Source organism: Phytophthora cinnamomi, assembly GCF_018691715.1.
Source record: "Phytophthora cinnamomi strain GKB4 chromosome Unknown Contig29, whole genome shotgun sequence".
Lineage (NCBI taxonomy): Eukaryota > Oomycota > Peronosporomycetes > Peronosporales > Peronosporaceae > Phytophthora > Phytophthora cinnamomi.
Window position 1 is genome coordinate 549,155 of NW_027150962.1, and position 27,831 is coordinate 576,985.

Sequence of the window (27,831 nt, forward strand, 5' to 3'; positions counted from 1 at the left end):
CCATTGACATCGCAGTCTGCGATTCGCACGCGCTGTATTTCGAGGTGCAGTCAGTCTCAGCAATCCGGCGCGCCGTCCTGCGGCGTGGCCATGCGCGCCAGGCATCGATCTGGCCTGGCTGCATCAAGCACTTGAGCCACGTGATAATTTGCTTCGGCCCCGGGCCGGTCGGTCCTTGGTGCCAGCAAACATTAGAATCCTCATAATGCACACGTGAATCAAAGGCTCCCCGCCATTTTTTTTCGTTCTTGTTGCACTCGGTCCACAGCAGACACTGCAGAGGTTGTCTTTCAAGCTGGCAGCGCTATGCATTTGGCCGCCCACGCTTGGCATTCGCTCTCCGTTCTCTCGGATTTGATACGCTGAGTCGCCTCGCCTCTCGTGGCATTTCGTGGCGTCGCCGCGAGCCATAGACCGGGTTCGGACGGAACAAGGTGGAGATGCAGAAGCGAGTCTGCGGGATTTGAGGGGGCACTGCCACTGGGTGGCCGAGGCTGGCGTTGCATGGCCACGCCGTGCTCGCTCACTTTGCAGTTGAGACTTTGGCGCCCATGGACGCAACCAGCTCTCTGGGCGGCATCCCGCGCCTCGAGTTCTCCAAGCAGCGGCGGCAGCAGCTCGAGTCGACCAGCGACGACCTCGTGGAGCGCGCGCTCAACACGTACGATGAGTTCCACGCCAAGAAGCGCTCGGCCAAGTCCACCAAGCACTGGAAGCTCGTGAAGCGGAAGAAGTCGCTCACCATTTACAGGGAGCGCGGCAAATCCAAGGCGGATAGCCGCATGTACATTTGCAGCGGAGTCATGCCCGGCTCCGTCGAGGACATGATCAGCGGCGCCTACTGCGACGACACGGAGAGCATGCGCATTCTTATGAGCGTCACCACCGACAAGTTCCTGGACGGGCGCGTGCTGCACGTGTTCGAGAAGAACCCGATCACCAGCAGCGTCGTGTTCTCGGGCGTCATGTGGATGGCGCTCAAGACGCCCACCACCGCTGCGCTCATCCACGACCGAGACATGCTCTACTACCAGCGCATCGGCCGCATCGTCGATCGTCGGGGCAGGTACTTCGTCTACTGCGTGCTGGACTCGGTCGAGCTGGACGAGGTCCCGGCTAACCAGCAGCACAACTTGGCGCGCGCCTCGCTCTCCATGTGCTATCTGTACCGGCAGGTCCAGGAGGAGTGGGTGGGCTGCTTCATCATGGGCAACTCCTCCATGGGCGGCACGCTGCCACGCAGTCTGAGCGAAATCATCACGGCCGAGCGGATGCTGGCAGTAGGCAACGTGCTGTTCGTGGCGCGCGCGAAGGCGTACTCCGCGCGCATGGCCAACAGTGCCGACCGGATCCCGTCCACCAGCAGCTCGTGCGACGTCTGCATGAAGAAGCCGAACGTGCTGGGCGGCTCGCTCAAGCTCTGCATGGGCTGCCGCCGCAACACGTGCAGGAAGTGCCGCGAGTGGTGCACCGTGTTCCGCCTAGAGCTGCGCACGCGCAAGCCCGAGAGGGAGCGCTTCTGCTCGCAGTGCATCTCGGAGGTCACGCGGCCCACCATGTCGAACTTCTACGTCTGCAGCCTCAACGAGTCCACCAACAACATGCCAGGGCCAGGGCCCAGCTCCATGTCCACGTCCAACTCCGGCCTCCAGCCCAGCAGCAGCAGTCCGTCGTCGTCGCCGCACTCGCACGATTTCTCGGAAGTCGACTCGGACGCCTGGCTCCCGGCCCCTCCGGACCTGCCCGAGAACCTCGACGGCCTCGCCACGTTCATCGAGCGGGCCAGCCTCGCCAATTCGAGGGACATGCAGTGGAACCAGGAAGAGCTCGACTACTTCTCCGACATCCTGCGCGAGTCCGGCCGGTTCAAGCCCGACTTCAGCAAGAGTACCGTCGGCAGTGGCCACGCCAGCAGCCAGTCGCGGCGAACGCAAAGCTACACGCAAGGTTTCCACCCAGGCAGCTCCCTGCCTCCACCCGATCGCGAGAAGCTAGACCGCCGGGTTTCGCGAAGCTACGCTTCCGACGATACTTCGGTGCCCAACCAGAAATTCTTTAGCGTAGATGAGCTAGACTAAGTGACACGGTTCCGGCGTCGGGACATATCCTAGCCTTTGAAAAGTATCTTAACCACAAGCGACGAATAGAGCAAACTACTTAGAGCAACATGTAGAGATTGAGAATATGGCGTCTTCATTTTGAATTGAGTACATCCACTACACACACGTGCTCTCTCCAGCCTCTATCTACAAGCTGCTGGTGATCACATCTACCACGGCGATGAGGATGTTAAACATCTGAGAGTACATACCAAGCTTGGAGGCCATCGCCATCTGCGCTGACGTGTTGATGAGCGGCGCAGAGGGCTCCACTTGAGCGCCGTCCAAATCTTTGCTGCCCTTGGAGCGGACTTCGCGCAACTTCTTGCGGAAGCGCTCCTTGACCCAGCCTTGGATGCGCAGCACGACGCCAAACCACTCCTCGAACTCGAGCGTGCGGATCGACTTGAGCACGAAGAACGTGCGGCGCAGACTCTCCTCCTCGTGCGAGATCATCATGCCCATGAGGAAAATCACGCACACGTAGCCCGCGTACTGCTGGTAATAGTCCGGCGACATGCTGCTGGCGGCGATGATGATACCCAGGGCCACGACGAACGTGGTGTACGTCGCGTAGATGAAGCGTACACGGAAGCCGGAACGGTGAGCGAACAGCACAGCGTTCAGGAAACCCATGTAGTACACAGGCTTGGGCTGGCCGGGGGCTGTGTTGTGCGATTTCTCGTACGCGTCGACGTTCGGGCCTGTGGACACAGCTAGCAGAAGAATGCCCATGCAGCACACGTGGCAGGCAATCACCACGGACGAGAAGACCTGTGTCGAGCGCACGTAGCCGCCCTTGTTAATGAGTACGTCGAGGACGCGGTCCTTGGTGGCATACTTGATCTGGGCAGCTTCGACAACCAGTTTCATGCGGGCCGTGCCGTCGGCCGATCCATTGGCTTCGGTCACAATTTCGCTCTTGCGGTCGCCATCCCCGCTGGGCTGCTTGACACCGACAGAAACCATCGAGTCTCTCGTGAGAGCGGCGTTCTTGGCGTCCTCGGCCTCCTTGACCCAGCGAGCGTAAAATGCCTTGCCCATGAAGTACATGAACAGCGCAGCTGAAAAGTAGAGCGGCACCGTCACGCCAAACCGCAGCACCAACGCGTACGTCAGGTCGCTGTCGTCGACCAAATTGTCCTTCTTGACCTTGAGGAACTTGATGTCCTGCAGCAGCAGCACGAGCTGGTTCAGCAGCAGCGTCCAAATGGCGAAGCGGATCGTGCGGAACACGCCCTGGTGCAGCGAGCCGGAGTTGGGGTTCTCGTACGGGAACGGGTCGATGAGGTACCAGTATCGGTAGAAGCACTCCTCGACCTCCGGGTGGCGGAACTTGAGCGACCAGCGGTGCATGAGCGTCTTCTTGCTGAACTTGTCGGTCTTGATCTCGGCCACGGCGTCGGCGTCCATGGTGCCGGAGAACGGCAGCTGCAGACAGAAGTTGCGGCGCCGCAGCAGCTCCTGGCGGTACTGCGACACCATGCCGCCGATGGCGGTGATGCCGTAGTTGATGGCCTGGTACGAGATGTCCGTGTACGAGTCGAAGGTCTTGGGCTCGGGCAGGTGGTCGCGCACGCTGGCCATGACGATGCCGTAGGCGAGGAAGATGCTCCAGCCGATGCAGCACGACTTGACGAAGCGCATGCGCGTGATGCCGAAGATCGGGATCAGCAGAATGAGCAGCGGGATGATGGGGCCTTTGGCCTTCTCCACGGGCTTCTTGGCGATCATCATGGCGGCCACCACCACGAACACGACGGCCGTCACGTTCTCCAGGTACTTGCGGCCCAGGCTCGTGAACGTGGCCAGGATGCCGAGCACCAGGGCCGGCAGCATCACGCCGAAGGTCAGGACCACGATGGTGGTCTCGTCCGCGTCCGTGCGGCCGTTGGTGGCCGACGCGTCCCACTTGTTGGAGCGCCACTCGTTCATGTAGAGCGCCAAGAGGCCCACGAAGCCGATGCCGAAGCACGCGCGCACGCGGTTCACGGACGTCTCCTGGGCGATGGCCAGGTAGTTGGCCTCGTAGAAAGTGGGGGCCACGTTCGAGAAGAAGAGCGAGCGGCCCATGTTGGTCTGCTGCTGGATGCGCTGGAACTGCTGCGTGTAGTAGTTTTTGGCCTTGATTTGCTTCATGATGTCTGCAGGTGAACGGACGGCAACACGGTTAGCACTGTCATAAAAAAAATTAGGCTAGTGCTAAACTGCGTTTATGGTGGATGAACGAACGAACCTTTGAAACCTCCCGTGTAGTTGGGTGGCGCATTCGCGCGCAGGATCGTCTCGTTAGCGTCCACGTCCGCGTAGGGCTTGGCGCTGTGCGAGTGCACGCGGCTGCGGGCGTGGCTCTGGCTTTGACTGTGGCTCATGCTGGCGCTCTGCCTGCTGCGGGACAAGCGCTGGTTGGACGGTTGGCGCGCACTTGCCTTGCTCTTGGGGGTATCGTTCTTCAACTCGACAAATGAACTGGTGCGCTCTTCCATGATGTAGGTGCGGTCCTGCTCCGCGGTTGCCATTCACGGGGGGCAGCTGAGTTCGAACCTCTAACCTGCAACACGCACGACGCGACGACGGTGTGGTTGGTTAGCCACTTGGCAACTCATTGGAGGAGGAGGAGTTTAACACCTCGGGTGCGACTTTCTGCCACGTACTAGCTGTTGCCTGCTCGGTTCCTTGCGAATCGTGAACTGGAGTTCGAGGCAATGGCGTGGCGTGGGCAGGAGAGCGAATTGTGTGGGCAGAGGGTCGGACTACCCCAAACCGCGCGCTCGAAGAGCGCTGGAAACGATCGCACGCACTGACCGGCTGTCGAGCTTTCGACAGTCTCTATCCAGCAACAGCTTCGAGGTGCCGCGGACGTCGCGAAAGCTAGTGAAAACGGAAATGAGGTCGGCCGTGGAGCTGAGTTTTCACGCCTTGCTTGCCCGCGGGAATTAAGCCAGAAGCGCGTGACCCTCCTGCAGCAGCAGGAAGGAGTCCTGCTATGAAGCCATTGCTCACTTCGAGCGGTCGTCCCGTTGCGATGGACGCTCACTCGGTGGGTGAAGTTGCCGCGCCGGGATTTGGCGCAGGTGTGCGTGAATCAGCCCGCAGGAGGCGGCGATTATGGACTGGGCCGCTGCGACCTGCTGGACGGCCGCAATCTCGCCACCGGCCAAGAACATGCTTGCCGGCGGCAACTTGCAGGTGACCTGTGGCTCGACGCGAACGCGCTCGGCAAAAAGGCGGCAAACGATTAAGCAGCAGATGACTTCGCGATGACAAGCCAAAGTACGGTTCGCCATACTCAGGCCAAGTCAAACCTGATGTATCACTAATCCCACCTGACACCATCCTGCAGGGGTAAGATCGTGGTTACCATTTTTGGCTGGCCACAGCGCTCCGTCACTGCAGTTAGTCAACCCCAACGGCACGGTTGCCGCACCACTGCTCCCAGCAACGCGTTGCTGTATTATACATGTACCCACAGACAAATGAGGCCCGCCTCACCCGCAAGCTCGTCTTCGCGTCTGCTTCAGGTGCAATATTTTACCCACATCAACGCACTTGTAGCTAAACAACAACTCACTCTATCACCATGGTCTACCACAGCACACCCACAGCCACACGCAACTCAGTCCAGCTCGTCAATGCACACGGCCTTCGGTCTCGGCTGCACGCGCGACGACGACAGCGCCGACTCGGGCTCCACGGACCCGGGCACGAGGATCCGCACGTGCTCCTGCCGGTCCTCGTCGAACACCACCGTCCACTGGCCGCTGCACTCGGTCCACGGGCCGGACTCCACGCCCCGCTCCTCGAAGTGTCGGGACTCCTCCTCCACGTACAGGTGCTCGGCCGTGGGGCTCGCCGAGTAGTCGTAGCGCTCGCTGTGCACCTCCTCCAGCGGCGACTCCTGCAGCCCGGTCGACGTGGCCGAGCTGCTCGAGTTGTCCCCGCTCCAGTGTCTCTGTCTCGACGACGTTTGGCTCGACGGAGTCGCCTGGGCCGAGCCACTGCGGTGTCGCCGCTCGCGCCGTCGCGACTTGTGGCTCGAGCTCTCGAGGAACTGCGAGATCTCCAGCAGCTCCTCCTGGTTCCACATGATGCCGTCCTCCTCCTCCATGGCGATGCTGTCGTGGCAGCGCCGCGTGAACTCCGCCAGCTTGTCCAGCCGCACGCCGTCCACCTCGCCCGAGCGGGACGACGCCAGCCCGGAGCGACACAACACGTCGTGCACTTCTTCCAGTCCTGCGCTGCTCTTGGCGCCTCCGGGCCGCGTCACCTTGTCCACGCACAACCTGCAGAAATACTCCGTGGCCGGCTTGGCCGACCGCAATTGCAGCCGGAACACGAAGCAACGCTGCCGACACTTCCGACACACTTTCTGTCGACAGCCCATGCACACCTTGTGCGCGAACCCGAGCATCTTCGGCGGAGGCGACAGACACACGGTGCAGTGCGGCGCTCCTTCCTGTTTCGTCGTCCTCCTCGCGTCGCTGCCCGCCATCAGCGCGGAGAAGAGCTTGGCCCTGGCGCAGCGCAGGAAGTTGCCTGCACTGAGCACCCGCTCGGCTGCGATGAAGCTCGAGATGCTCTGCGGGATCATCGTGGACAGGTTCATGTCGCCCAGCGTGAAGACGCCGAGCCAGTCCGGACTGAGCTGCCGGTACAGATAGCACCACGACACGTCCACGCGCTGCACGCCGCGCTCGCGGTTGGCCGGGCGCTCGGGCAGGTCGATGGACTGCAGCACGTGGTAGGCGAAATACTGGCCGTCGCGGGCCACGATGCGCCCCATGCGCTCGTACGTGAGCATGTCCTTGTCGCTCAGCAGGCCGCTGGCGCCCGCGAAGCCGCGCATGACGAACCACTTGATGCCGGCGAACACGATGGGCGCGCGCAGGTCGCGCGCCTCGAACACGCGCAGCACGGCGCCGTCCACGAAGTTGTCGCTCAGCAGGCTCTTGCAGATGCGCAGGCTCTCGCTCGAGTCGCAGTACAGGCCGTTGAGCGCGTCGTCCAGCGTGCCGGGCACGATGCCGCTGCCCAGCAGCACGCACGGGCCGGCCGCGTCGTCGGCGCGCGGCCTGTACACGTTCAGCGCGTGGCGGCGGCGCACGCGCTGCCAGGCGCCGAGGCTTGCGGACGCGTGGAAGTTGTGGTGCGCCGCCAGCGCGCGGTCGATCAGGTCGTCGCACTGGCGCTCGAGCTGCGCGCGGCGCTCGGCGCTGAACTGGACGGCGGACACGCTCGACGCCATGGCGCTGGAAGATGGCAAAGTGGCGCTCGTTGTGTCACGCACCCGTTGACAGGCTGGGGCAGGGGCCTCTGATCGGGTGGGTTCAGGGTTCGCTTGACTGAGGAGATGTATGCGGAGGATTGCTGCGGGTGCCGATGTGCGCCAGCTGCTTCTGGCGCGATCGAGGGGCATCAACGCAAGCAGCCCAAGCAGCGGCGACGGCGCGATGGTCTCATAGGCGTACGCACGCATGTGCAGCACAGTGTATGGACATTGTATTTAGGCAAAGCCCCCCCCCCCCCCCCCCAATGCTGGAGTCTGGGGCGCTGTAGATGTACGGAGCTGCTGGGCGAGACCAGGTTCCGAATGGCGGGAACCTGTATCAGCTCCGACCATGGAGCATGAATTGCCATGGCGTGGATAGTACAGTTCAGAACTCCCGGCCGCCGACTCGGTGCTGCGCATTGGCACTGCCGTCGGAGGAGGCGATACGCAGGTTGCAGTTTTCGATGGAATACTGAACACTGCAATCTCACTTCGGAGAGGAGGGACGGCGCAGGAGCAGCATCGCGTCACAGAAGCTCTGGTGTGCTGCGCGCGGACAAACTGAACATGCAGCGCCCGCCCTGAGTGTGAACGGCGTTAACCGCATCAAGTAAAATTTCATGGTGGTATTAGGACACGCGTATACAGACAATTCCTTAGAAGAGAGTCTGCGTTTTTCAACGAGACCACTGCTGCGCAAAAAGTTGCATCGCTTGGTTCACGGTGGCAGAATACATGTAATAAACCGATGCACTTGATGGACTCGTGTCGGCCTATGTCGAGGTTGAAACGATGAGGACTCAGCTTAGAGCATCGAACTCCAACTTCCTTGTGCTGCGCATTGCAGCGGGCCCCAGTCAAAGTTTGCCAAATCCGCCAAAACGGCGAGTACAGCGGGAATTAGCTACCTTACAATCCAACCACGGCGACGCTGTAATTGGAGGCGCGTCTGTAAGACAGGTGCTCAGGACTTGACTTATGGCATTTGCAACTCACGCAGCTTGGCGAGCACAGCAACGTCTATGAATTGGAATAAGAAGATGGGAGTTTCAGGTTGGTCGTGAGCCTGAAAAAAGTTGTTTGATGCTGCCCTCGCAAAGCCCTCGAACCATGCATGAATCGAGCAGACCGCACCAGCCTCTGAATGTGCACAATTTGTAACTACGAGCCCTAAATACCTCAACTCACAGCATATTCCGAAGTATTTCCTACTAGGTGCTCGTAGCCCTCAATGTGCCCCTAGATTACGTAAGACGGTGGATGGATGTACATGGGCTGCTCACTTACTCCATTTCACTAATCGACCTTTGGCGGTCTTGCCTACAGCCTCTTCTGTTTAATTGCCGCCGGCGCTGTCGCCCAAAGCGGCACCTATCCACTGCTGGAGCTCGCCAGGCTCTGTATGATGGTCCTAGCTTGCAATCTCACTCTGTAGCTACGAACGACAAGCCCCGGTAAGCTGAGCAGCACCACCAAAAGTGAATATGTATAGAGTTGCCTTCAACTTCAAGATCGCTCGTACCTAGCCGAAATTTACAACTTCAAACAGGAGTTTACAAAAAGCCAGGGCGGAATTCTGCAGCGAACGATAAGGCTCCCGACGCTTTCGAGGAAGTGAAGCCAGCCGGCTCATTTATAGTGTACGAGGAATGAAGCCCCCAACGGAACTCGCAACCTTCAAGCAAAGCTGCAGTATTAGTGCTTGCTCTCACCACGAGAAATTTTTCAGATTGCGCAATCTGAAATTCCAGTTGCAAAATGTAGGTTGCTTCCTGGATATGAACAAGAAACAACAGGGACAAAACAACAGTCGGCATGCTGCAGTCACCTTCGATGTAAAATAACAGCTTGCTGTGACGCACATTTCAAAGCATGGTAGGAACGGCTGTGGATGTTTCGTATGTTCAACGCGCTCGATGGAGATTGCACAACCGCAGGGAACTGGGACTTGCGGCCAATGTAAACCATGAGAATTACATAGCGACGGCTTATTGGCAAGTGCAAAGCCTATTGACCAGCGACGCCAGTAGAGTGTCTGCACGACTCCGGCGCCGTTGATGTGGTTTTTTGCTGGTGGCGCAGGATGTGCATCTGTTTCTAGCTTCTTCTAGTTTGAGTTTCGTCCAATCGGCGCTTGTTTTTCTCAGAACGCGAGGCTGGTCTCGGGTTCACTATGCCAAACTGAACCCCTGTCCGTCCTAGACGCGGGTAGGGCTGTCTCCATACTGAATCCTAAATAAACCCGAAATCTCGCCCCCTCTCTCCCGAGTCTCGAGAAACCGCAGGAAAGGCCCCCCAACACATTCATCGTTTCTCTGGGTGGGGAACAAGCAAGCGGGGCGACTGCGGGGCGTCTGCTACAGCGAGCAAGCGATTGCACAACAGGCGAGCGGCTTCTCCCGAGCGCTTGCTACCGACCGACTACACTAGCGCAAGACACAACACTTTCCACACAGCCATGCAGCAGGAGCGAGAGAGCGCGGAGCTGTGCCTGAACGGCTGCGGCTTCTTCGGCGCGCCCGGCAGCGGCGGCATGTGCTCGGTGTGCTGGAAGAAGACCATGTCGGACCGCCAGGCGGCGGCGCAGTCCCCGCGCGCGGCGGAGCAGAAGGTGGACGAGGCGGCCACGCTGGAGACGGCGGCGCCCGCCGAGAGCGCCGACAACCAGAGCGCGGCGCCCAAGGACGTGGCGGCGGCGGCCGAGGAGGCCCAGAAGCCCGCGGAGAAGCTCGTGCAGAAGAACAAGAAGCGCTGCTGGGAGTGCAAGAAGAAGGTGGGCCTCACGGCCATCGAGTGCCGCTGCGGCTACGTGTTCTGCAGCGGCCACCGGTACGCGGACCAGCACAACTGCAGCTTCGACTTCAAGGCGGCGGACCGCGCCGAGCTGGCGCGCCGCAACCCTGGCGGCGGCCAGTTCGGCAAGCTCGAGAAGCTGTAAGCTGCTGCTGAGAGAGAGAGGCCGACGGACGGCCCGCCATCAGTCAAGTGCTGACTTGGCGGGTCGCCAGCGCGGGGAGCCGCGCTCGAGTCGACGACCGAGCGGCTGGAGACGGAGCACGAGCGGACGCGCTGGGGGCCGGCGTCGCGCGGTGGATGTAATATTAGGACGGAGGCCCGAAGCGCCAGCCAGCGACCGACCGCGGCCCACACGAGAGACCAGAGACTCCCAGAGCATCGCTTTGCCCAGCTTTTCGCCATCCATGCAGTTTTCTTTGCCCTAGCTTTTTCTTAAGGAAGGAATGGATCTTGCTTTTCTTATTCGGTTGCCGTTGCAGTTGCCCACGTGGAGGAAACGAAGGAAGGAGCTGGCCGCCTCCATCTGGCGACGTTGCGTCTTGCAAACGTCCCCGTGGTCGTTGGGTCGAGCGACTGGATCTTTCGCCACACGTCGCAGAAAGCTGAACTTGCCGGGAGGAGCTCCAGTCCGACGTACGGGCATGTAACAGGGACACTTGCGCCATTACCTAGACATGTACTTATGTCAGAGGAGGGCGTTACTACGAGATGGCCTGGTAGGTGGTGGGCGGCGACTTGCGCTCCGTGTCGCGCAGCCTGCGCGAGTAGCGCTCCAGCTCGAACAAGCACCAGCGCTTGACGGGCTGCGGCAACGGGCGGTAGATCGCTGGTGGTAGTGGCACCAGCGGGCTGGTCGAGCGCTTGTACTCGACGTAGGCCTCGTCCAGCCCGAAGCGCTCGTCGTAGCGATCTTCCGCCAGCGGCACCCCCGACAGGAACATGAGCACCAGGAAGGTGGAGACGGGGCTCACGCAGCTCACGTAGTAAAACCATGTCTCGCCTCCGCCGAAGGCTGCGCTGGCCAGCACGGTCACCCCCACCCAGCACAGCATCTCGCCGAAGTAGTTGGGGTGGCGCGAGTACTTCCACACGCCCGAGCGCAGCAGCTTGCCCTTGTTCTTGGGGTCCTCGTTGAAGGCTGACTTGGTCGCGTCCGCGGTGTACTCGACCGCCATGCCGACGGTCCACACGGCGATCCCCACGATGTCTCGCGCCTCACCGAAGCTGTGGTCGGTCTGGTCGCCGCTCGAGTTGGCCAGCACCACCGGCAGCGAGACCAGGAAGACCCAGAGGATCTGGAACACCCAGAAGCCGAAGAAGGCCGCGCAGTTGGCGCGCATCTCGTCGAAGCGCTCGTCCTTGCCGCGCTTGAGCACGCGCAGCAGCAAGAAGGAGCCGAGGCGCAGCGCCCACGCAACTTGCAGACATGTGGCCACGATGCTACGCGCGTTGTACACGCCCTGCAGCACCAGCGACAGCACCGCCAGCACGATGAAGTTGAGCGCGCCCGCCAGGTCCGTCACCTTGTCGAATTGGCACGTGTAGGCTACGGCGAAGAAACTGCACTGCATGAAGACCGTCACACCCAAGCAGATGAGCAGCATCACGCCCCCGGGGACCAAGGGCTCGTCCATTGTAGAGATAAGGAAACTTGGACACTTGTGGAGACTGCTACACACAGAAGCCAAGTCGGACTGGTGAACACGGTCGACGCGCCCCGAAAAAGGAATGATGGTGACAGACGTGCAAGTTCGTTCGAGGTCAAGTCAAGTCCAGCTAGTTGTTGCTCGCTGCTTGTATTCATACGCTTCAAGGTGAGGCGCTTAGTGCACGAGAGAGATGGAAGCTACTCGTTCTTGTCGGATGGAGAAGGACTCCACCAACCCCCGACAAAAATATTCCTAGGACCAGTCGCTGGCTTGCCGGCAAGTGGCGCTGGTCTCAGCCAACTTATCGGCTCGATCACTCCTTGACAATTATATACACCGCGTGGATTATCCCGGGAATGTACCTGCAGATGCAGCAGTTGCAGTCACGGTTTGTCATTCATCAGCAAAAAGCCATATAAAAAAAAATGCCCTAAAGGACAAGGGGCAAGATTACGTCCAACGCACCCGAGCAGTGTGAGCAGGCAGTTGATGGCGAAGTCCTTGTTGCAGCCAACTTGGAAGAAGACGCCGAGCGGCGGCAGCAGGATCGAACAGATCAGGCGCGGGCAGTCTCCACAGGTGATGGCCATCGCGGCTGTTGTCTCGTGGTCGTGAAATGGAGCGAGTCGTGGCGAGAAGAAGGCCGATTGCACACTGCACCACAGCGGCAACTCTCAGCAACGCATGATGTCTAACGACCCATGTACTGGACGCCGCGTAGTGGGCGCTTCCCGTCCGGGACATGGCGCGGAATCACCCGCAACGGCAACGGCGGCAACTTTTTGTCCCGTTCCAAACTGCTTCAACCCCGATCTAAATCTGTACATCTTAGAACATTCACATGTTTTCCGCCAATCACATCGCCCCAAGCGCAATAATGGAGACCTCCTCGGAGCTGGCGCTGGCGGCGACGCGCGTGAACCTGTGCCTGGGCGCCGAGCGCCAGCTGCTCGCGCGCAACGCCCAGAAGCGCCGCCTGCCCGTGACCATCGTCACGGGCTTCCTGGGCGCGGGCAAGACGTCGCTGCTGCAGCACGTGCTGCAGCACAAGCTCAACCTGCGCGTGGCCTGCGCCGTGAGCGACCTGGCGGCCATCAACGTGGACGCGCTGCTGGTGGGCGGCCAGCTGTCGGCCGGCGGCAACAAGCTCTTCCAGCTGCGGGCCGACCCCAACAGCAGCCTGGCCGCCTTCAAGGACGCCGTGTGGCAGGTGCTCAATGACGACGAGGGCGACGCCGCGGCGCTGGGCAGCGTGGACTACCTCGTGATGGAGACCAGCGGCACCACAGACCCCACGCAGCTCGTGGCCGCCGTGCAGGAGAAGTTCGGCAAGATGACACGAGCGCGGCTGGACTCGGTGGTCACAGTGGTGGACGGCGATGCCGTGGCCCAGGACGCTCTCAACGGGGTCGAACCCTGCGCCGTGGCCATCTGCCAGCTGCAATGCGCCGACGTGGTGCTGCTGAACAAGGTGGACCTCATGGATGAGGAGAGGCTGCAGGCGGCAAGAGTGGTGGTTAAGAAGTACGCGCCCAGTGCGCGCGTGTACGAGACGGATCACGGACAAGTGTACTTGCCGCACGTGCTGGACATTGCTCCGCCGGAGGATGTATTTAACGGCGGAGTGAGCCATGAGAATGTCCAGGCGCAGTGGAACACGGGGCTGAGCGCGTTGAATGGCTCGGTGACCCCTGCGCCCAGTCGTCTGCGTGTGGATAGAGGGAAGGACGTGGTGGTGATGGAGGAGGTGGCGCAGTCGCAGGCGTTTGCCTCTGTAGCGTATGAACGAGCTGCGCCGACGTCATTGGCGGCAATGCACGACTGGATCCAGCACCATTTGCCGAAGGGCACGCTGCGCGCCAAGGGAGTCATGTACGTTGCTGAGTTGCCCAAGTATCGCTTCGTGGTGCAGCTTAGCGGCAAGCGGCGGCTGGAGGTCGAGAACGCGGGCTTGTGGCAGTCGACACCCAAGACGCAGTTTGTCGTGATTGGATTTAGCAGCAACAGCGCCAGTAACGGGGAACACTTTGACGAGGCCCAAGCTCTCGAAAGTCTCGAAGTCTGCCTGTCGATAGGAGCTGATGATTTGGAAAACGGGAGCGAGTCGGCCCGTGCAGCTAGCCTGGCAAAGTTAGACGACGACGAGCGCTTTGAGACGCTGGCCATGACCTCAGGGCAAGCCACGACGGTGGCGTTTCGCCTTACGTGCCCCACTTCGACATTGGACGAGACGATGCTTCGACACCACCATCACGTGGACATGAACGAGTTGACGAAGCGGCTAGTGCGAGAGGTGAATGCCTCGGGAGGTGGCTCTCTACTGCTCTACGCTTCGAATTTGAGCCCGAACGACGTTGAAGGAGACCAAGTATACGCCGTTGCCTCCATCGTGGGTCCGGCGTCCGTGCTGAGCATGTGGAGCGAGCTCGACTCTCGAGCTGAGTTGATCATCACTGAGGTCAAGAAGAAGCTCGCTGGCTGCCTTTGTGGCTTTTGATAAGGCATATCGAGAGATCCAACAGCTTCAGCATCAGTGAATGGAACTTCAATTTGGAATTCGCTCTTGCCTTGGGGGCATCAGCCCCGTCCTGTTACTTGGGTGTTGCAGCTAACTCACGCAGATGACGTACACGGCGTGGATGATCCCCGGGACGTAACTGGCACAACCACAATAGCTTCATCAAAATCCTCAAGTTTACCCTCATCCCCTCCCCATGCTTCACGCACCCGAACAGCGTCAGCAGGGCGTTGATCGCCAGGTCCTTGTTGCAACCGGTCTGCAGGAAAACTCCGAGTGGCGGCAGGAGCACCGCGCAGATCAAGCGCGCAGTCTTGTCCCAGTTGAAGTCCGATGTGCTCGACGAGGAGCGGCGCTCGTCGCCCTCGAACCAGTTGTCGGCGTCGTCCACTGCGTGGCCCATCGTGCTGCACTCGAGACGGAAACTGCAAGCGGCGATAGATCTCTTCCGAGTGCAATTCGTCGACTCGGATCCGACCGTTAACATGACGTGAAGTGACGAACTCAACTGGCGAGAGACAAAAGTAAAAGAAACGGGAATAAGACCGAGCGAGCCGGTCTCTATATTAACTGTTGGTCTGTGTCAAAAACTGGCAGAAGACCTCCCCGGAGGAAAAGGCAAAGAGAACATCGCGCGCCTGACGGGTAGGCGTAGCCGTCGTCCACCCTCCTCTTCAATGTACGTCCGCGCACTTGTGCGACTCGCGTTGACACTGCAGCACACCGGGACCTCTTCCCGCCACTGTTTAGAGAGAACGAGTTGATAACAACCCGAACTCCTCTTCAATGTACGGAAAGGTGTCCCCATGGCAGCAGTGTCTAAACCACGAGAAGCCAAGTGCCGAACGCCACTGTACGAGAGAGCAGACTCGGATCTGTGTTGGCCGCCCGACTGCACGAAGCTCTTCGCCTCTCTATCCACGCCGACAGCGCTTGTTTCTCATATTTTTTCTGGTATTTCCCGCGCCGACTGAAAGGAGACCGCTGTCGCTCTGAGCACAGCGAGCGAGCTCAGCGCCACATCTTTTCGTTCAATGTGGCGCCGCCTATTCCTTGATCAGAATGTAGACAGCGTGGATGACGCCGGGCACGTAGCTGTGGAAACGCACGGCAACAACGGTTAGGCGGTGCTTAAAGCGACAGGGCGGCGGAGTGGCAAAGGAGGACGCACCCGAGCACGGTGAGCAGGCAGTTGATGGCCAGGTCCTTGGTGCAGCCGACCTGGAAGAACACGCCGACGGGCGGGATGATGACCGAGCAGATCAGGCGAGGGATGTCTCCGCAGGTAATCGGCATCTTGGCGCTGGTGGGGGACTTCTTCACGCGAGGCAAAATCGAAAGTGATCGGTGCTGCTGGAAGGATATCTCGCTCGGCGTGGGTGACAACCTATCTGTTCCTTCTCTCTTGGTTTCAGTATGGATCCGGGCTTCAAGGGAGGGGGGATGGGGGCCAGCTGCAAAAATGATGGCTCGCGCGGGATTGGCGCATAATGGCTAACATGTGAGTGCGGCGGGCCAATCGCCGCGCGCTGTGAAAGGCGCCGCCATTTGTATCCATCGCCGAGATTCTTTGTTTGTCACAAAAGCGGAGTGGCAGCGCTGCTGGCATTCCACATTGTGCTCGCCATCTGATTCTTTGGGGCGGAAAATGCGCGCAACCACGTGGACGCCGACGTGCGGGACCGCGCTTGAGACATCGCCGCTAGCAACGCAGGCAGCTGCTGTGTCTGCCGCGCTGTATCGCCAGGACAATTGATTATCTTCGCAATCCACACTGCGTTTTGTGTCCCGTCATCGGGACTATAACCGGGACTATTTTCACAAATCAGGCGGGTGGGTACACCGGCGCGGCCACCGATTGGCTGGCGAATATCAGTCCGTCATGAATTCCACCATTGGCTAGATATCCAACCCAAATTTTGCGCCAATAAAAAGCCGCGCTTTGACATGGATGCTGCTGAAAGATCGCCATGGGTGCGACACCTTGAAGACACCAACATGGACTGCTGACGACTTACGTGAGGGGATATTTATTCACTGGCAACAATTACTCTCTCCTTACTTTCTGCCAGGCTCTACCCTTGCTGTCTGCGTACATACAACGCCTACCCACTTTAGACCGTGCCGTAGGGGGCCTTCTTGTTGGCCAGCAGGGCCTCGTCATCCTCCTCGGCGACCCACTTGTCGCCGCCCTCGCGCTCGAGCTTGATAGCCAGCAGTGCGGCGCCGCACGTGTTGGAGAAGATGAAGAGCGGGCCCACGAGCGGGATCATCTGGAGCAGGAGCATCTGGAACCCGAAGCTGCTGTAGGTGAACTTGTGCTCGCGGATCCAGCGCTGCTGCTGCTTGAAGCCGAGGCCCTTGAGGTCGAAGTAGTACAGGTGCGACTCCCAGGCCATGAAGGTGCTGTGCAGCCACGCGTACACGATGCTGCCGATGACCGGGATCAGGTGCAGCGGCAGCGACACGATGAGCAGGATGACGTGGAAGATGGCGTCCAGGCGGAAGAAGGACGTGCACACGCGCACGACCGCCGACTCCTGCGTGTCGCGGTCCACCAGCGCGGCGTAGCCCTTCTCGCGCAGCACGAAGGCGAAGATCTTGTCCTTGAAGTACTCGAGCACCAGGAACGCGTAGAGCAGCGTGACCAGGAAGATCTCGACGACCACGAAGATGACGGCGAAGATCCACGACAGCACGGAGGGCAGGCCCTTGTCGGCCATCCAGCTCTCCTGCGGGCGCAGCGTCCAGGCGAAGAGCGCGAACACGGAGAAGATGCTGAAGGCCAGCGTCAGCAGGAGCGGGAACGCCGCCTGCTTCCACAGGTGCGGGTGGCCCAGGAAGTACGCCACGCCCTTCAGCGCGTAGAACGGCATGGCAGTTGTTGGTGTTGCTGCTGAGTCTTGATCGAGCTGTGCACAGCGACCGCCGAATTGGGGAATGGCGCCACGCTGGGCGCCGAACGAGTGGCGAGCGTCGAGACCATTTTCTGTGCCTGGGTGAGAGATCAAATTGATTCGGAGCCAGGACTCTTTGGTTGGATACTTTTCGCGTGATGACGCGCCGCAAGTGATTTGCATGCGACGAGGGAGCAATCGAATCAGATCCGCGCTCACACGTCACAGACGCCTCCTGTGCGGTGAACGTTCCGCTGGACTACAACGTACATGTCCTGCTACTGGTAGACTACGCTTCGTCGCACATGTACATGGCGAACTCGCCGCTGCCCTCGCTGTCGAGCAGCGTCGCCTCCTCCTCGTCGACCTCGCTCCTCTTGCCGCCGCGGCTGGCGCGCTCCAGCTCCTCAGCCAGCAGCGCCGCGCCGCACGCGTTGGTGAAGATGAAGAACGGGCCTGCGCACGGCACCATGTGCAGCAGCAGCGCCTCCACGCCAAAGTGGCTGTACTGGACCTTGTAGCGCCTCATCCAGCGCTGCTGCTGTCGCAGGCCGAAGCCCTTGAGCTCGAAGTAGAAGCTGTGGTTCTCCCAGGCCAGCACGCCGCCGTGCAGCCAGGCGTACACGAGAGTGCCGAGGACTGGCACCAAGTGCAGCGGCAGCGAGATGACCCCAAGCGCGCTACGCGACAAGAAGTACGACGTGCAGACCCGTACGGCGGTTGAGCGGCGCTCTCGGCCCTCCAACATGTCACCGAGGCCCCGATCCTGCAGCACGAAGGCGAAGATCTTGTCTTGGAAGTAGTCGATGCACACGACCCCATAGAGGGCGGTGGACACGAAGATTTCCATCACGACGATGCTCAGAGCGAGCGACTCGGCGAACTGCTTCGGGATGTCCTTGTCGTTCAGCCAATCCTGTTGACGGGACAGTGTGTGGTTGAACAGGTAGTACGCGGCCGTCACGCCAAAGATCACCGTGAGAAGCAGCGGCAACGCCACCTCCTTCCAGAGCGCTGGGTGGCAGACGAAGTACACGATGCCTCGGAACGCGAACATTACCATTTTGCTGCCAAACACTACTGTAGAGGTGGAGGTGGTGAGGTGGTGGATTAACAAATGGTTGGTTCGCTTGGTATCTCGACCGAGCGGTAATATTGGAGCTGTCGACCAAGGACATCAAACTGATGATGATACGTCTGCGGTGCTCGACGATGTTGATGGGACGCGTTCAATCATTCTCCACATGGACGAAGGCAAGGCTCTCAAGGTGAAGTTAACTTAGCACAATCACTGCTTGCACAGGTAACATGGAGGCGTGTATTCGTTCCGTGACGCAACTCGTGGCACGGACTAATTCGTGGTCTAGTCACACGACTACCTTAACTGCGTCGCACTCGCTATTGGTCCCGCTGTCGACCAGCGTGTCTTCCTCGTCGATCTTCTTGTTGTCACGCTCCAGTTCCTCGGCCAGTAATGCGGCACCGCACGTGTTCGTGAAGATGAAGAATGGACCTGCGCACGGGACCATCTCCAGCAGCATGGCTTGCAGGCCGAAGGTGCTGTACTGAGTCTTGTAGCGCCTCATCCAGCGCTGCTGCTGTCGTAGAGTGAATCCCTTGAGCTCGAAGTAAAGGTGGTGGTATTCCCAGGCCAGCACGCCTCCGTGGAGCCAAGCATACACAATGCTGCCGAGTACCGGTATCAAGTGCAGCGGCAGCGAAATGACTTTAAGCGCACAGCTCGACATGAAGTACGACGTACACACAAGCACCACAGTCGAGCGGTGCTCTCGGCCATCGAGCAGCGCACCGAGGCCGCGGTCTCTCAGCACGAAGCCGAAGATCTTGTGCTCGAAGTAGTCCACGCACACGACGCCGTATATGATGGTGGACACGAAGATCTCCGCTCCAACGATACATAGCGCCAAAATCGTTGCGAGATGCTTTGGGATGTTCTTGTCGTCAAGCCAATCTTGCTGTCGTGAAAATGTGTGGAAGAACAAGAAGTATGCGGCCGCTACGCCGTACAACACTGTGAGCAGCAGCGGGAATGCCACTTCCTTCCAAAGTGCTGGATGGCGTACGAAGTACGTGATGCCTCGAAGCGCGTATGTTACCATCTGTATCTGGCGGTATATCAGCTTGTAGGCGGCGAAATGGTAAATGCCCAGGAGTTATACAGCTCACTTCGTACCTGTACCAGTAGTCGATGGGACGGTGCTAATCATTCAGCTTGTCCAGTAAACAGCTTTTTGCCATGATTTGGAGACTTGCTCGAGCACAAGGCTCTCTGAGGAAGCATTCATTGGTATTGTACGAGAAAACTTGTGCAGCATGAACAAATGCTTCTCCATTTCACTTTTGGGTAGGTCTTCACATCCCAAGCAATTGTCCTCCTAGCAACTCAGGCTACTTGGAAGTGCTTCCGTACGGCGGCACGTACGCACCGAGCTTATTGACGAGCGGCACCTTGTCCATGTCAATAGCCTTCTCGTGGCTCTTCTTGCTCTTGCTCTCCTTGTTCTTGCTGCTCCAGCTCCACTTGCTGTTTTTGCGCTGCTCCTGCTTCTCCAGCTCCTTCTCGATGCTGGCAGCGAACAGCGCGGCACCTGCAGCGTTCGTGAACATGAAGATGGCGCCGGCGATCGGGATCATCTCGAGCAGCATCGCCTGCATCCCGAAAGACGAGTACTGCAGCTTCCGTGCCGCGATGACCTCCTTCTGCTGCTCGAAGTCGAAGGCCTTCATCTCGAAGTAGTACAGGTGCGCCTCCCACGCCATGAGCGTGCCGTTGAGCCACGCGTACGTGACGTTGCCCAGCACCGGGATCATGTTCAGCGGCAGCGTGACGACCAGCAGCCCGAGGCGCAGCATCACGCTCACGCGGCAGCACGACGTGAGCACGCGCAGGAAGGGCGAGTGCCGCTCCTCGTTCTCCACCAGCTCGCGGTAGCCGCGCTCGATCAGGACGTGCGCGAAGATCTTGTCCTTGAACCACTCGAGACACACGAGTCCGTAGACGACCGTGACGATGAACACCTCGACGATCACGAAGATGACCGCTATGAGCCACGCGAAGAAGGAGGAGAGTCCCGCGTCGTACAACGCCCGCTCCTGCCGGTGCAGCGTCAAGGTGAAGAGCGTGATGGCCACGCCGAACGCTACGGCCACCGTCAGCAGCACGGGGCAGAGCGTCAGGCGCCACAGGTGACGGTCCCCCAGGAAGTAGAGGATGCCGCGCAGCGGGTAGGTCGACATGGGGAGGCTGCGGATCGGATGTCGAATGACCAGACGAGGGAGATTTGTCTCTGTGGATGGATGAGGCGACTGGAACGCCGCTGGACGGCGACACCCACGTCGGTGGTGATGATTTCTTGAATGCTTTAGGTATGTTGTGCGCTTACATGCAGGTTCTGCTGGGTATGAATTACACGAGCGAGCGGTACGACTCGGTCTCCTCTTGCTGCTGCACGTGCGGGCGCTTGGCCGCCTCCTCCCTCTCGATGTTGGAGGCGAAGAGCGCCGCGCCGACTGTGTTGGTGAACATGAAGACGGCCCCGATGCCCGGCACCATCTCCAGCAGCAGCGCCTGGGCGCCGAAGAGCGTGTACTGCAGACTCCGCTCGCTGATGAGCGCTTGCTGCTGCTCGAACGAGTAGTTCTTGAGCTCGAAGTAGAACAAGTGATACTCCCAGGCCACTAGCTGGCCGTTCAGCCACGCGTACATGGCGTTGCCCACCACGGGCACCACGTTGAGCGGCACGGAGACCACCAGCAGTCCGAGGCGCAGCAGCACGCTCACGCGGCAGCAACTGGTGCAGATGCGGATGCACGACGCGTGCCGGCGCTTGTTGGCCACGAGCTCCTCGTGTCCTTGCTGGCGCATGACGAACTCGAACACCTTGTCTTGGTAGCAGGCGAGGCAGATGAGGCTGTAGACCATGACGATCACGAAGCTCTCCACGAGGCACAGCATGATGGCCAGCACCCACGCGAGTCCTTCAGGCACCCCGGCGTCATAGAGCCCTTGCTCCTGTGGATACATGGCGGCAGCCAGCAGCACGATGACCGTCGTCATGCCCACGACGACGGTCAGGAGCGCGGGGCAAATTGTCATGCGCCATAGTGCAGGGTGCGCCAGGAAGTAGGCAAGCCCTTGAGCCACGTACGTCGACATGCTGCGGCTGAGACTCGGCGAATTGGAAAATGAGCGGATACATAGCGATCGGGCGAACAGCGATATCGGGTCAGAAAAAGCGATACAGGTAACAGGCAGCACCGCTCGTGGTGGCTGCCTCCATTCCGATACACACACGCCCTCGTTGAATGGCGCTCGCGGCTTGCTCTTCATTATCGACAATAGATACTTTCTAAGCGCGAATCGCTCGCCTCATTAGACCATGCCGCCGGACGGCGCGTAGCCGTGGCTGTACGCGTTGGCGTTGTTGTTGTGGTTGTTGTTGTTGTTGTGGTCCCAGCTGGGCTGCACGCCCCCTCCCTGCATCGCTCCACGCTCGCGCTCCTCCTCCTCCAGGTGCGCGGCGAATAGCGCGGCGCCCACCGTGTTGGTGAAGACGAAGAGGGACCCGACGCCGGGGATCATCTCCATGAGCAGAGCCTGCATCCCGAAGGACGAGTACTCTACTTTGTGCTCGTTGATGAAGGCCCTCTGCTGGCCGTATGAGAAGTTCTTGAACTCGAAGTAGAGCAAATGGTACTCCCAGGCCAGGATGGTGCCGTTGAGCCACGCGTAGATGACGGAGCCCACGATCGGCAGCAGGTTGAGCGGCAGCGTCAGCACCAGCAGCACGAGGCGCAACCAGAGGCTCACGCGACAGCAGGAGCGGCAGGCGCGCGCGCAGCCGGCGTGGCGCTCCTCGTCCTCCACCATGTCCTTGAAGCCGCGCGCCACCATGACCTGCTCGAAGACCTTGTCCTGGTAGCAGCCCATGATCACGAGGTTGTAGATGAGCGTGACGAGGAAGATCTCCACGAGCACCAGCATGACGGCCAGCAGCCAGGCCAGCCACGCGGTCACGCCCGCGTCCTCCAGGCCGTCGGCCTGCGGCACCAGCGCCATGGAGAAGAGCACCACGACGGTCGCGATGGCCACCACCAGCGTCAGCAGCAGCGGGCACAGCGTCGTGAGCCACAGCCGCGGGTGCGTGACGAAGTAGGCCAGGCCCTGCACGACGTAGGTGGACATGAAGGCAGCGGGAAATACGCAGAATATGTGCGAGTGCTCGCTGCCTCCGTCGCCGTCTTATTAGGGCTTAGTCGCGATGATGGTACAGGCGAGGAGGGCTGAAGCAGAGCAAACACATTGATAATGACATGGGTTGTCGAGACCGCGTGGCGATTGGCTGAAAAGAGTGGGGTGTCGCAATGTGGTGCCTGGAACGTAAATATGGTGTAGCGAACGTACCGTCTCCCAACTCGCATTTTTATTGGCTAGTCCAAAACGGTACAGCGTACCACTTTGAAAAGTTCGCGTTCCGAAAACACTTGTTCTGGGAACAGCCTCAGCACATTTCTGCTATGGACGATATCACAGCAACAGTGACGGCGGTAGTATTGGGAGCTTGTGTAAGTTCGATAACAACGACCGATCAGCGCGGCGTACGCCCGCCGCCCACGACCACCATGACATTTCCATCTTGCACCTTCGAGCGAGCGCTACGCACCCCTGGAACGGGCTGGTTCCACAGAAAGGTGACAAGAATTCATTCCTACGCATCTACATGTACGAACTGGTGCACGCTGAGTGGGTTAACGAGCCCGGACCTACCTGCAAGAACCCTGTCATCAAGTGCGTGGCGCTTACAGTGCTCTTTCAGGAACGATGGGCCAAGCGGCCATGGCGTTGGGCATTTCAAGGCCTCGCGCTGTGATCTACATCAACGAGACCCTTGACGTGCTCAGCGCCACGGCCAAGCTCTGTCTGCGGGCAAGAGTTAGCTTGGACAAGCCTGAGCACAACGTTCTTTGGAGGTTGGGCTTGTCTGGCTAGTCAACTCTACCCCTAACCATTTTTAGTTGTGGAATGGGTGCCCCATCTGAACAAGGGCTTAAACCACATGTTCAGTCTGAAAACTGTCAGGTTTTCGGCAAAAACGGTGCAGAGATCAGATATATGGGGGTGACACACCGTCTTTATCTTCATATTTGTATAAAAAGGATAATCATTTCCTCAAATTCGCAAATTTGTAGTTTTTACGCCATAAAAAAATTCAGAATTTTAGGACAGGAACTTTTTACGAATGGTGCAACGAACCCGTGGTTTACGGTACGCTTGGTACTGGTATGAGTCACCTTGACATGGTTACAGTTTGCTGTAGATGTCGTTTTGTGACGAAAACACTTCGTGCGTATCCATAGAGGGCCCATGACTGCGAGACTTACGATTGCCATTGCCGCGCTTCTTGCCGCAGCAAGTACGTGTAGGCTCGCATTGGTTTCCACGCTGCGACTGGGATGTAAGTTTGAAAGTACCTTTTCACACATCACCGCTTTTGCTTCTTGCAGCCGACGCAGCGAACGAGGCGTCTCAGTGCGCCGCCGTCAAGACTTGTTACGAGGGTGGCGATCAGTCCGTGCCCTGCGTTGTAACTGAGGAAGAATGTCCACCGTGCGTGCTCTTCGACGGAAATTCTTGCTACGTGAGGGTGAGCGGTTCGTGTCCGTTTGGCACCGACTGCAGCGACGTCTTTTTCTCGAGCTCAGGCAGTAGCACCGCTACTAGCAGCTCTACAAATAACACGGTTGGCAGCGGGAGCACAAAGGACTCGACCACGTCAGTTGCTGCTGGTACGCCGTCTGCACCGACCTCGCGAGCGGGGTCCTTGTCATCTCAGGCAAGCAGCGCGGGCGGGGAGGCTACGGCCGCGGACTCTGGCGACACCGGATCGAGCGCGGTCCTGGTGGTCACCATCCTCGTCATCGCTGCCTTGGGCATGTGGATGCTCTTCCTGGTTGTTCAAGCGGCGAGCGAGGGAATCGCGGAGGATGAGGTACCGTCGCCGCCCACAACGGAGATGTCCAGCTTCTCCAGCAACGACACTATTATACGCGATGCGGGCGCCGTGGTTGCGCGTAGCACAACTGGCACGGACCTAAGCGAGGCGAAGACTAACTTCGTCTAGACGGCCGAGACGTTTGAAGCCCTGAGAAACCAGGTCATCGTGCGTGTGAATACACACTGACAATCCGGTGTACCCGCAAATATACACACGCGTTGCGCATCGCGCTTCGCCGCGTCGTCCATCATTTGACTCCCAAGAGTGTCGTTACCGGTATAGTTGTCGTCGACAACTGCGATCGGCGAGCAATGCTCGGAGTATACACCGAACAACTGCGGGCGGGTCAGAGATTTGTGAAGCTCGTTGCGAACCAGACCAAAAATTAATGATCGGTGTTAGATTCACACAATGGTGTGTGATTTCGTAGTTAAGTGCGTGTATAGGTCGCCAAGGGGTCACCCCTTCATTTGCGCCATGGACAAAGGCACAAAAAGGCACACTACGCGTCACACCGAGAATAAATTACGCGAACAAGCTTCATAAATTTCATTTTTTTGGTGCTGCTTCGCACCAAACTTCCTGTCAAAGTTGCGGGGTCGACATCATTCAGGCTGATGTGGCGCGAAGATTGCGCCCAGGCAAGTTACGCGCACGCAATTAATCCGTTGGGACTGCCCCCCCCCCCCTCATTCTTCGGTACAACCCCTATTAGGGGTTGCTCCAGCAGCTCAGTTTTTTTTGGGGGAATTTGCAATTTGGTCAGGTGTTTGACTGGGAATTTGCAATTCGGCCAGGTGTTTGCTAATCAGTCAGGACTTGCAAAATTTAGAATTATAACACTCCTAAAGTTAGAATAGCTAATCTGCAGCCATGCAACCGACGCCCATCCACCACTCCACAACATATTTTCGCTTCCAGGCAAGAAGTCCTCGTCATGGAGGACGCAGACGATGCTGTGGAGCTTGCCGTTGGCATGGAATTCCCCAGCATCAAGGAGCTGAAGGCCAGCGTTGCGCGATACTGCGTTGTTCACAGTGGCCGCCATAGTCTCCTTGAGACCCTCGCGTTTTTGCTCGAGTAGCCCTTGGCGAGCAAATTCGTGAGCAGTGTTAGCAACACACGGATCTGCTTCGGTGGCAGTGATGCGGATGAGGTTTCCGGTAGTTCCATGACTTGCATTCTATATGTTGTGGAGTGGTCGGTTGCATGGCTGCAGGTTAGCTATTCTAATTTTAGGAGTGTTATAATTCTAAGTTTCACAAGTCCTGACTGATTAGCCCGAATTGCAAATTCCCAGTCAAACACCTGACCAAATTGCAAATTCCCTTTTTTTTCGATTCATCAAGTCGGATTTTTCCCTGGGCTGTGATTGGCCAAAAAAGAATTTCGCTAACAGAACGAGAAATCGTTCCGGTCGATCGACAGCAGCAGCTGACTTTTATTTTCTAGCAGTCCAAACATCCAACATGGCCGCAATGGCCATGTGCAAGGTGAAGACATGCCACCGCGATGAGAATACCACCGCTGAAGACTCCTATGATCCGACAATTGCTAACAGAGCATTCATTAGGTCTGTCTATCCATAATCGTGTCATTCGACGCCGAGGGCTCGTTTGATCGGGTTGTGTGCAGCTAGCGTTGCTACAACGCGATTCTAAAGGCGCACCGCAAGGCATCAGCGCAAGCAGTCCGAAAGAGAGTCCCCTGGCACAATGACTAAAAATGCGCGCAGCTCTCGCAGCGCCTTTTGGCGCGCAGTAAGGCGTGGCAACTGAAGCCTTGGGCTGCTGCTGCTCAGAGAAAAAGTGGGGTGGTCAAAGCTCTCTGCTCGCGATTGGTCAATAAACATTTTGATCAAAAGTTTTTTTATTTGCTGCTGCGGACAGTGACTACCCCCATAATGAGCCATGTCATTATTAATGACATGGGTTGTCGAGACCGCGTGACAATTGGCTGAAAATAATGGGGTGTCGCAATGTGGTGTCTTGAACATAATTTGGTAGCGAACGTACCATATACCAACGGTTCTTTGCAAAAACTGTCAGAGCGTCTTTGCCAGGGCTTTTCGTCTGGTTAAGTTAAGTCGCTCCATAACCCGACTCTCCTCCGATTGGCTACTTAACTAGACAATTAAAGTTTAACTACCTCCCGGAGGTAGTTACAGCAAAAATGCGTCTGGTTAAATCAAATCGTCCGAACGTCCGATGGACGCCACAGAGGCGGCAGCACTGAGTGTCTGCGCCGCGGGGATGACAGCGGAAGCTGGAGCGGCGCTGGCCTCTTGTAGAGCTCCTCCAATTCAGCCCCTGACCGTGACAGAGATCGTGGACATCGACGAGTTGATAGAAGACCCAGGAGGAGAGGGTTGGTTTACGAAAAAACATTCGCTGCAACAGAGTGACCTTTTTCGGGTTGCTAGAGTTCCTACGCTCCCGCAATTTTGAGTTCAAGAACCTCACACACAAAGAGCACAGTTTTGCCAAGCGAGTCGCTGGTGTTTTGTATTTCTTGGCGTCATCCGGAACGTATCGTGCCACTGCATCATCGATGGGTATGAATGAGTCTGTGCTGTTTGAATCGGTTGACGAGCTAACTGCATTTCTCGTTGGCATTCTGGACGAAGTAGTGAAGTTTCCGGACATTTTGGGTGACTGGAGGCGAATAAAACATGGATTTAAGCGCAAGCAAGGTATCCCCGGGGTGATTGGAGCTGTAGACGGCTCGTTGTTTCAAATTCAACGACCTGCAGACTACGAAGGCTACTACTGCCGGAAGGACTACACAGCAATCAACATGCAAGCCATAGTTGACACGGGCCTAAAGTGTATGGCGATTGATATGTATCCTGGCTCCTGGTCTGATAAAAAGGTTTGGAATTTTGCACCGTCAAGTAGTCTAGTGCGCACAAAAATGCCCGTCGAGACACATTTGATCGGAGATTCCGGCTACACACTCTATCCGTGGTTACTCACACCTTTTTATCGAGCGAGAGGAGGGTGGACGGCTGTCTGATAGACAGAAACGTTTTAACAAACTTCATTCGAGTACGAGAATGTCAGTGGAGATTGCATTTGGGCACTTAAAAGGGAGGTTCTGCAGGTTGAAGACCGTTATGACTGAAAATAAAACAGTGCACAAAGTACGCCGCATTATTGCTGCCGCAGTTGTCACGCATGACATTTTCATTTTGCTGGGAGACGGAACTGAAATTGACGAAGCAATCGAGCCTACCAACAATGACTCCAATGACGAGCCAGATTCAGTATCCGCTCGGACAGTTCGACGAATAGCAATTGCTAATCGGAATGGGATCATGTCACTTGTTCTCGGGTAGATTCTCGCTGATTTTCGTGAGTTGGGCTAACATCAACTGCATTGCCTTCGATTGCTGCTGTTGGTGTTCCAGAAGTTGGATCGTTAGTTGGTTTTGGTGCTGCTGGCTTTCGGCAAGCGTCTGCGGCACCAGCTAGTTCGTGGTCTCGGCGATGATTTCACTTGCTGGCTTTGAAATTGCAGAGGCTACCTCCGATATGCTCTTGGATAAAAGTTTCATCCCTTCCGCAACATGTTCGCTTTGCGTCTTG

The 27,831-nt window shown here is 58.2% G+C and overlaps 15 protein-coding genes across 17 annotated transcripts; 5 read left to right on the forward strand and 10 right to left on the reverse strand.

Annotated features, from left to right (window-relative positions):
- Positions 1-551: 551 nt before the first annotated feature.
- On the forward strand, positions 552-2,078 carry IUM83_10015 (Zinc finger, RING/FYVE/PHD-type; the record flags this gene model as incomplete). Its single annotated transcript, XM_067934493.1, has 1 exon — positions 552-2,078. The coding sequence occupies one exon, from the start codon at positions 552-554 to the stop codon at positions 2,076-2,078; it is 1,527 nt and encodes a 508-aa protein (XP_067793459.1).
- A 168-nt stretch (positions 2,079-2,246) lies between these two features.
- On the reverse strand, positions 2,247-4,618 carry IUM83_10016 (Glucan 1; the record flags this gene model as incomplete). Its single annotated transcript, XM_067934494.1, has 2 exons — positions 2,247-4,243; positions 4,336-4,618. The coding sequence occupies 2 exons, from the start codon at positions 4,616-4,618 to the stop codon at positions 2,247-2,249; spliced, it is 2,280 nt and encodes a 759-aa protein (XP_067793243.1).
- Positions 4,619-5,715: 1,097 nt separating this feature from the next.
- Positions 5,716-7,344, reverse strand: IUM83_10017 (START-like domain; the record flags this gene model as incomplete). Its single annotated transcript, XM_067934495.1, has 1 exon — positions 5,716-7,344. One exon carries the CDS (start codon positions 7,342-7,344, stop codon positions 5,716-5,718), a length of 1,629 nt encoding a protein of 542 aa, XP_067793460.1.
- Positions 7,345-9,826: 2,482 nt separating this feature from the next.
- IUM83_10018 (Zinc-finger containing protein) lies at positions 9,827-10,306 on the forward strand (the record flags this gene model as incomplete). Its single annotated transcript, XM_067934496.1, has 1 exon — positions 9,827-10,306. The coding sequence occupies one exon, from the start codon at positions 9,827-9,829 to the stop codon at positions 10,304-10,306; it is 480 nt and encodes a 159-aa protein (XP_067793244.1).
- A 559-nt stretch (positions 10,307-10,865) lies between these two features.
- Positions 10,866-11,798, reverse strand: IUM83_10019 (Plasma membrane protein; the record flags this gene model as incomplete). The annotated part of the gene is made up of 1 exon (XM_067934497.1): positions 10,866-11,798. The coding sequence occupies one exon, from the start codon at positions 11,796-11,798 to the stop codon at positions 10,866-10,868; it is 933 nt and encodes a 310-aa protein (XP_067793245.1).
- An 892-nt stretch (positions 11,799-12,690) lies between these two features.
- On the forward strand, positions 12,691-14,310 carry IUM83_10020 (the record flags this gene model as incomplete). 2 transcript variants are annotated; one of them, XM_067934498.1, is made up of 1 exon in its annotated part: positions 12,691-14,310. In XM_067934498.1, one exon carries the CDS (start codon positions 12,691-12,693, stop codon positions 14,308-14,310), a length of 1,620 nt encoding a protein of 539 aa, XP_067793372.1. The 2 variants fall into 2 exon arrangements, with proteins under 2 accessions (XP_067793372.1, XP_067793371.1); XM_067934499.1 differs by having other exon boundaries at positions 13,387-14,310.
- Positions 14,311-14,421: 111 nt separating this feature from the next.
- Positions 14,422-14,734, reverse strand: IUM83_10021 (Protein Ric1; the record flags this gene model as incomplete). The annotated part of the gene is made up of 2 exons (XM_067934500.1): positions 14,422-14,470; positions 14,541-14,734. The coding sequence occupies 2 exons, from the start codon at positions 14,732-14,734 to the stop codon at positions 14,422-14,424; spliced, it is 243 nt and encodes an 80-aa protein (XP_067793370.1).
- Positions 14,735-16,445: 1,711 nt separating this feature from the next.
- IUM83_10022 (Kinesin protein) lies at positions 16,446-17,207 on the reverse strand (the record flags this gene model as incomplete). Its single annotated transcript, XM_067934501.1, has 1 exon — positions 16,446-17,207. The coding sequence occupies one exon, from the start codon at positions 17,205-17,207 to the stop codon at positions 16,446-16,448; it is 762 nt and encodes a 253-aa protein (XP_067793343.1).
- A 310-nt stretch (positions 17,208-17,517) lies between these two features.
- Positions 17,518-18,291, reverse strand: IUM83_10023 (Kinesin protein; the record flags this gene model as incomplete). Its single annotated transcript, XM_067934502.1, has 1 exon — positions 17,518-18,291. The coding sequence occupies one exon, from the start codon at positions 18,289-18,291 to the stop codon at positions 17,518-17,520; it is 774 nt and encodes a 257-aa protein (XP_067793373.1).
- A 304-nt stretch (positions 18,292-18,595) lies between these two features.
- On the reverse strand, positions 18,596-19,348 carry IUM83_10024 (Kinesin protein; the record flags this gene model as incomplete). The annotated part of the gene is made up of 1 exon (XM_067934503.1): positions 18,596-19,348. One exon carries the CDS (start codon positions 19,346-19,348, stop codon positions 18,596-18,598), a length of 753 nt encoding a protein of 250 aa, XP_067793369.1.
- A 289-nt stretch (positions 19,349-19,637) lies between these two features.
- On the reverse strand, positions 19,638-20,486 carry IUM83_10025 (Homogentisate 1; the record flags this gene model as incomplete). The annotated part of the gene is made up of 1 exon (XM_067934504.1): positions 19,638-20,486. One exon carries the CDS (start codon positions 20,484-20,486, stop codon positions 19,638-19,640), a length of 849 nt encoding a protein of 282 aa, XP_067793274.1.
- A 169-nt stretch (positions 20,487-20,655) lies between these two features.
- Positions 20,656-21,405, reverse strand: IUM83_10026 (Dynein beta chain; the record flags this gene model as incomplete). Its single annotated transcript, XM_067934505.1, has 1 exon — positions 20,656-21,405. One exon carries the CDS (start codon positions 21,403-21,405, stop codon positions 20,656-20,658), a length of 750 nt encoding a protein of 249 aa, XP_067793342.1.
- Positions 21,406-21,621: 216 nt separating this feature from the next.
- IUM83_10027 (Regulator of rDNA transcription protein 8) lies at positions 21,622-22,359 on the reverse strand (the record flags this gene model as incomplete). 2 transcript variants are annotated; one of them, XM_067934507.1, is made up of 1 exon in its annotated part: positions 21,622-22,359. In XM_067934507.1, the coding sequence occupies one exon, from the start codon at positions 22,357-22,359 to the stop codon at positions 21,622-21,624; it is 738 nt and encodes a 245-aa protein (XP_067793340.1). The 2 variants fall into 2 exon arrangements, with proteins under 2 accessions (XP_067793340.1, XP_067793341.1); XM_067934506.1 differs by having other exon boundaries at positions 21,622-22,233.
- A 1,254-nt stretch (positions 22,360-23,613) lies between these two features.
- On the forward strand, positions 23,614-24,370 carry IUM83_10028 (putative carbohydrate-binding protein; the record flags this gene model as incomplete). Its single annotated transcript, XM_067934508.1, has 2 exons — positions 23,614-23,662; positions 23,754-24,370. 2 exons carry the CDS (start codon positions 23,614-23,616, stop codon positions 24,368-24,370), a joined length of 666 nt encoding a protein of 221 aa, XP_067793375.1.
- Positions 24,371-26,794: 2,424 nt separating this feature from the next.
- IUM83_10029 (uncharacterized protein) lies at positions 26,795-27,259 on the forward strand (the record flags this gene model as incomplete). Its single annotated transcript, XM_067934509.1, has 2 exons — positions 26,795-26,798; positions 26,874-27,259. 2 exons carry the CDS (start codon positions 26,795-26,797, stop codon positions 27,257-27,259), a joined length of 390 nt encoding a protein of 129 aa, XP_067793374.1.
- Positions 27,260-27,831: the final 572 nt, after the last annotated feature.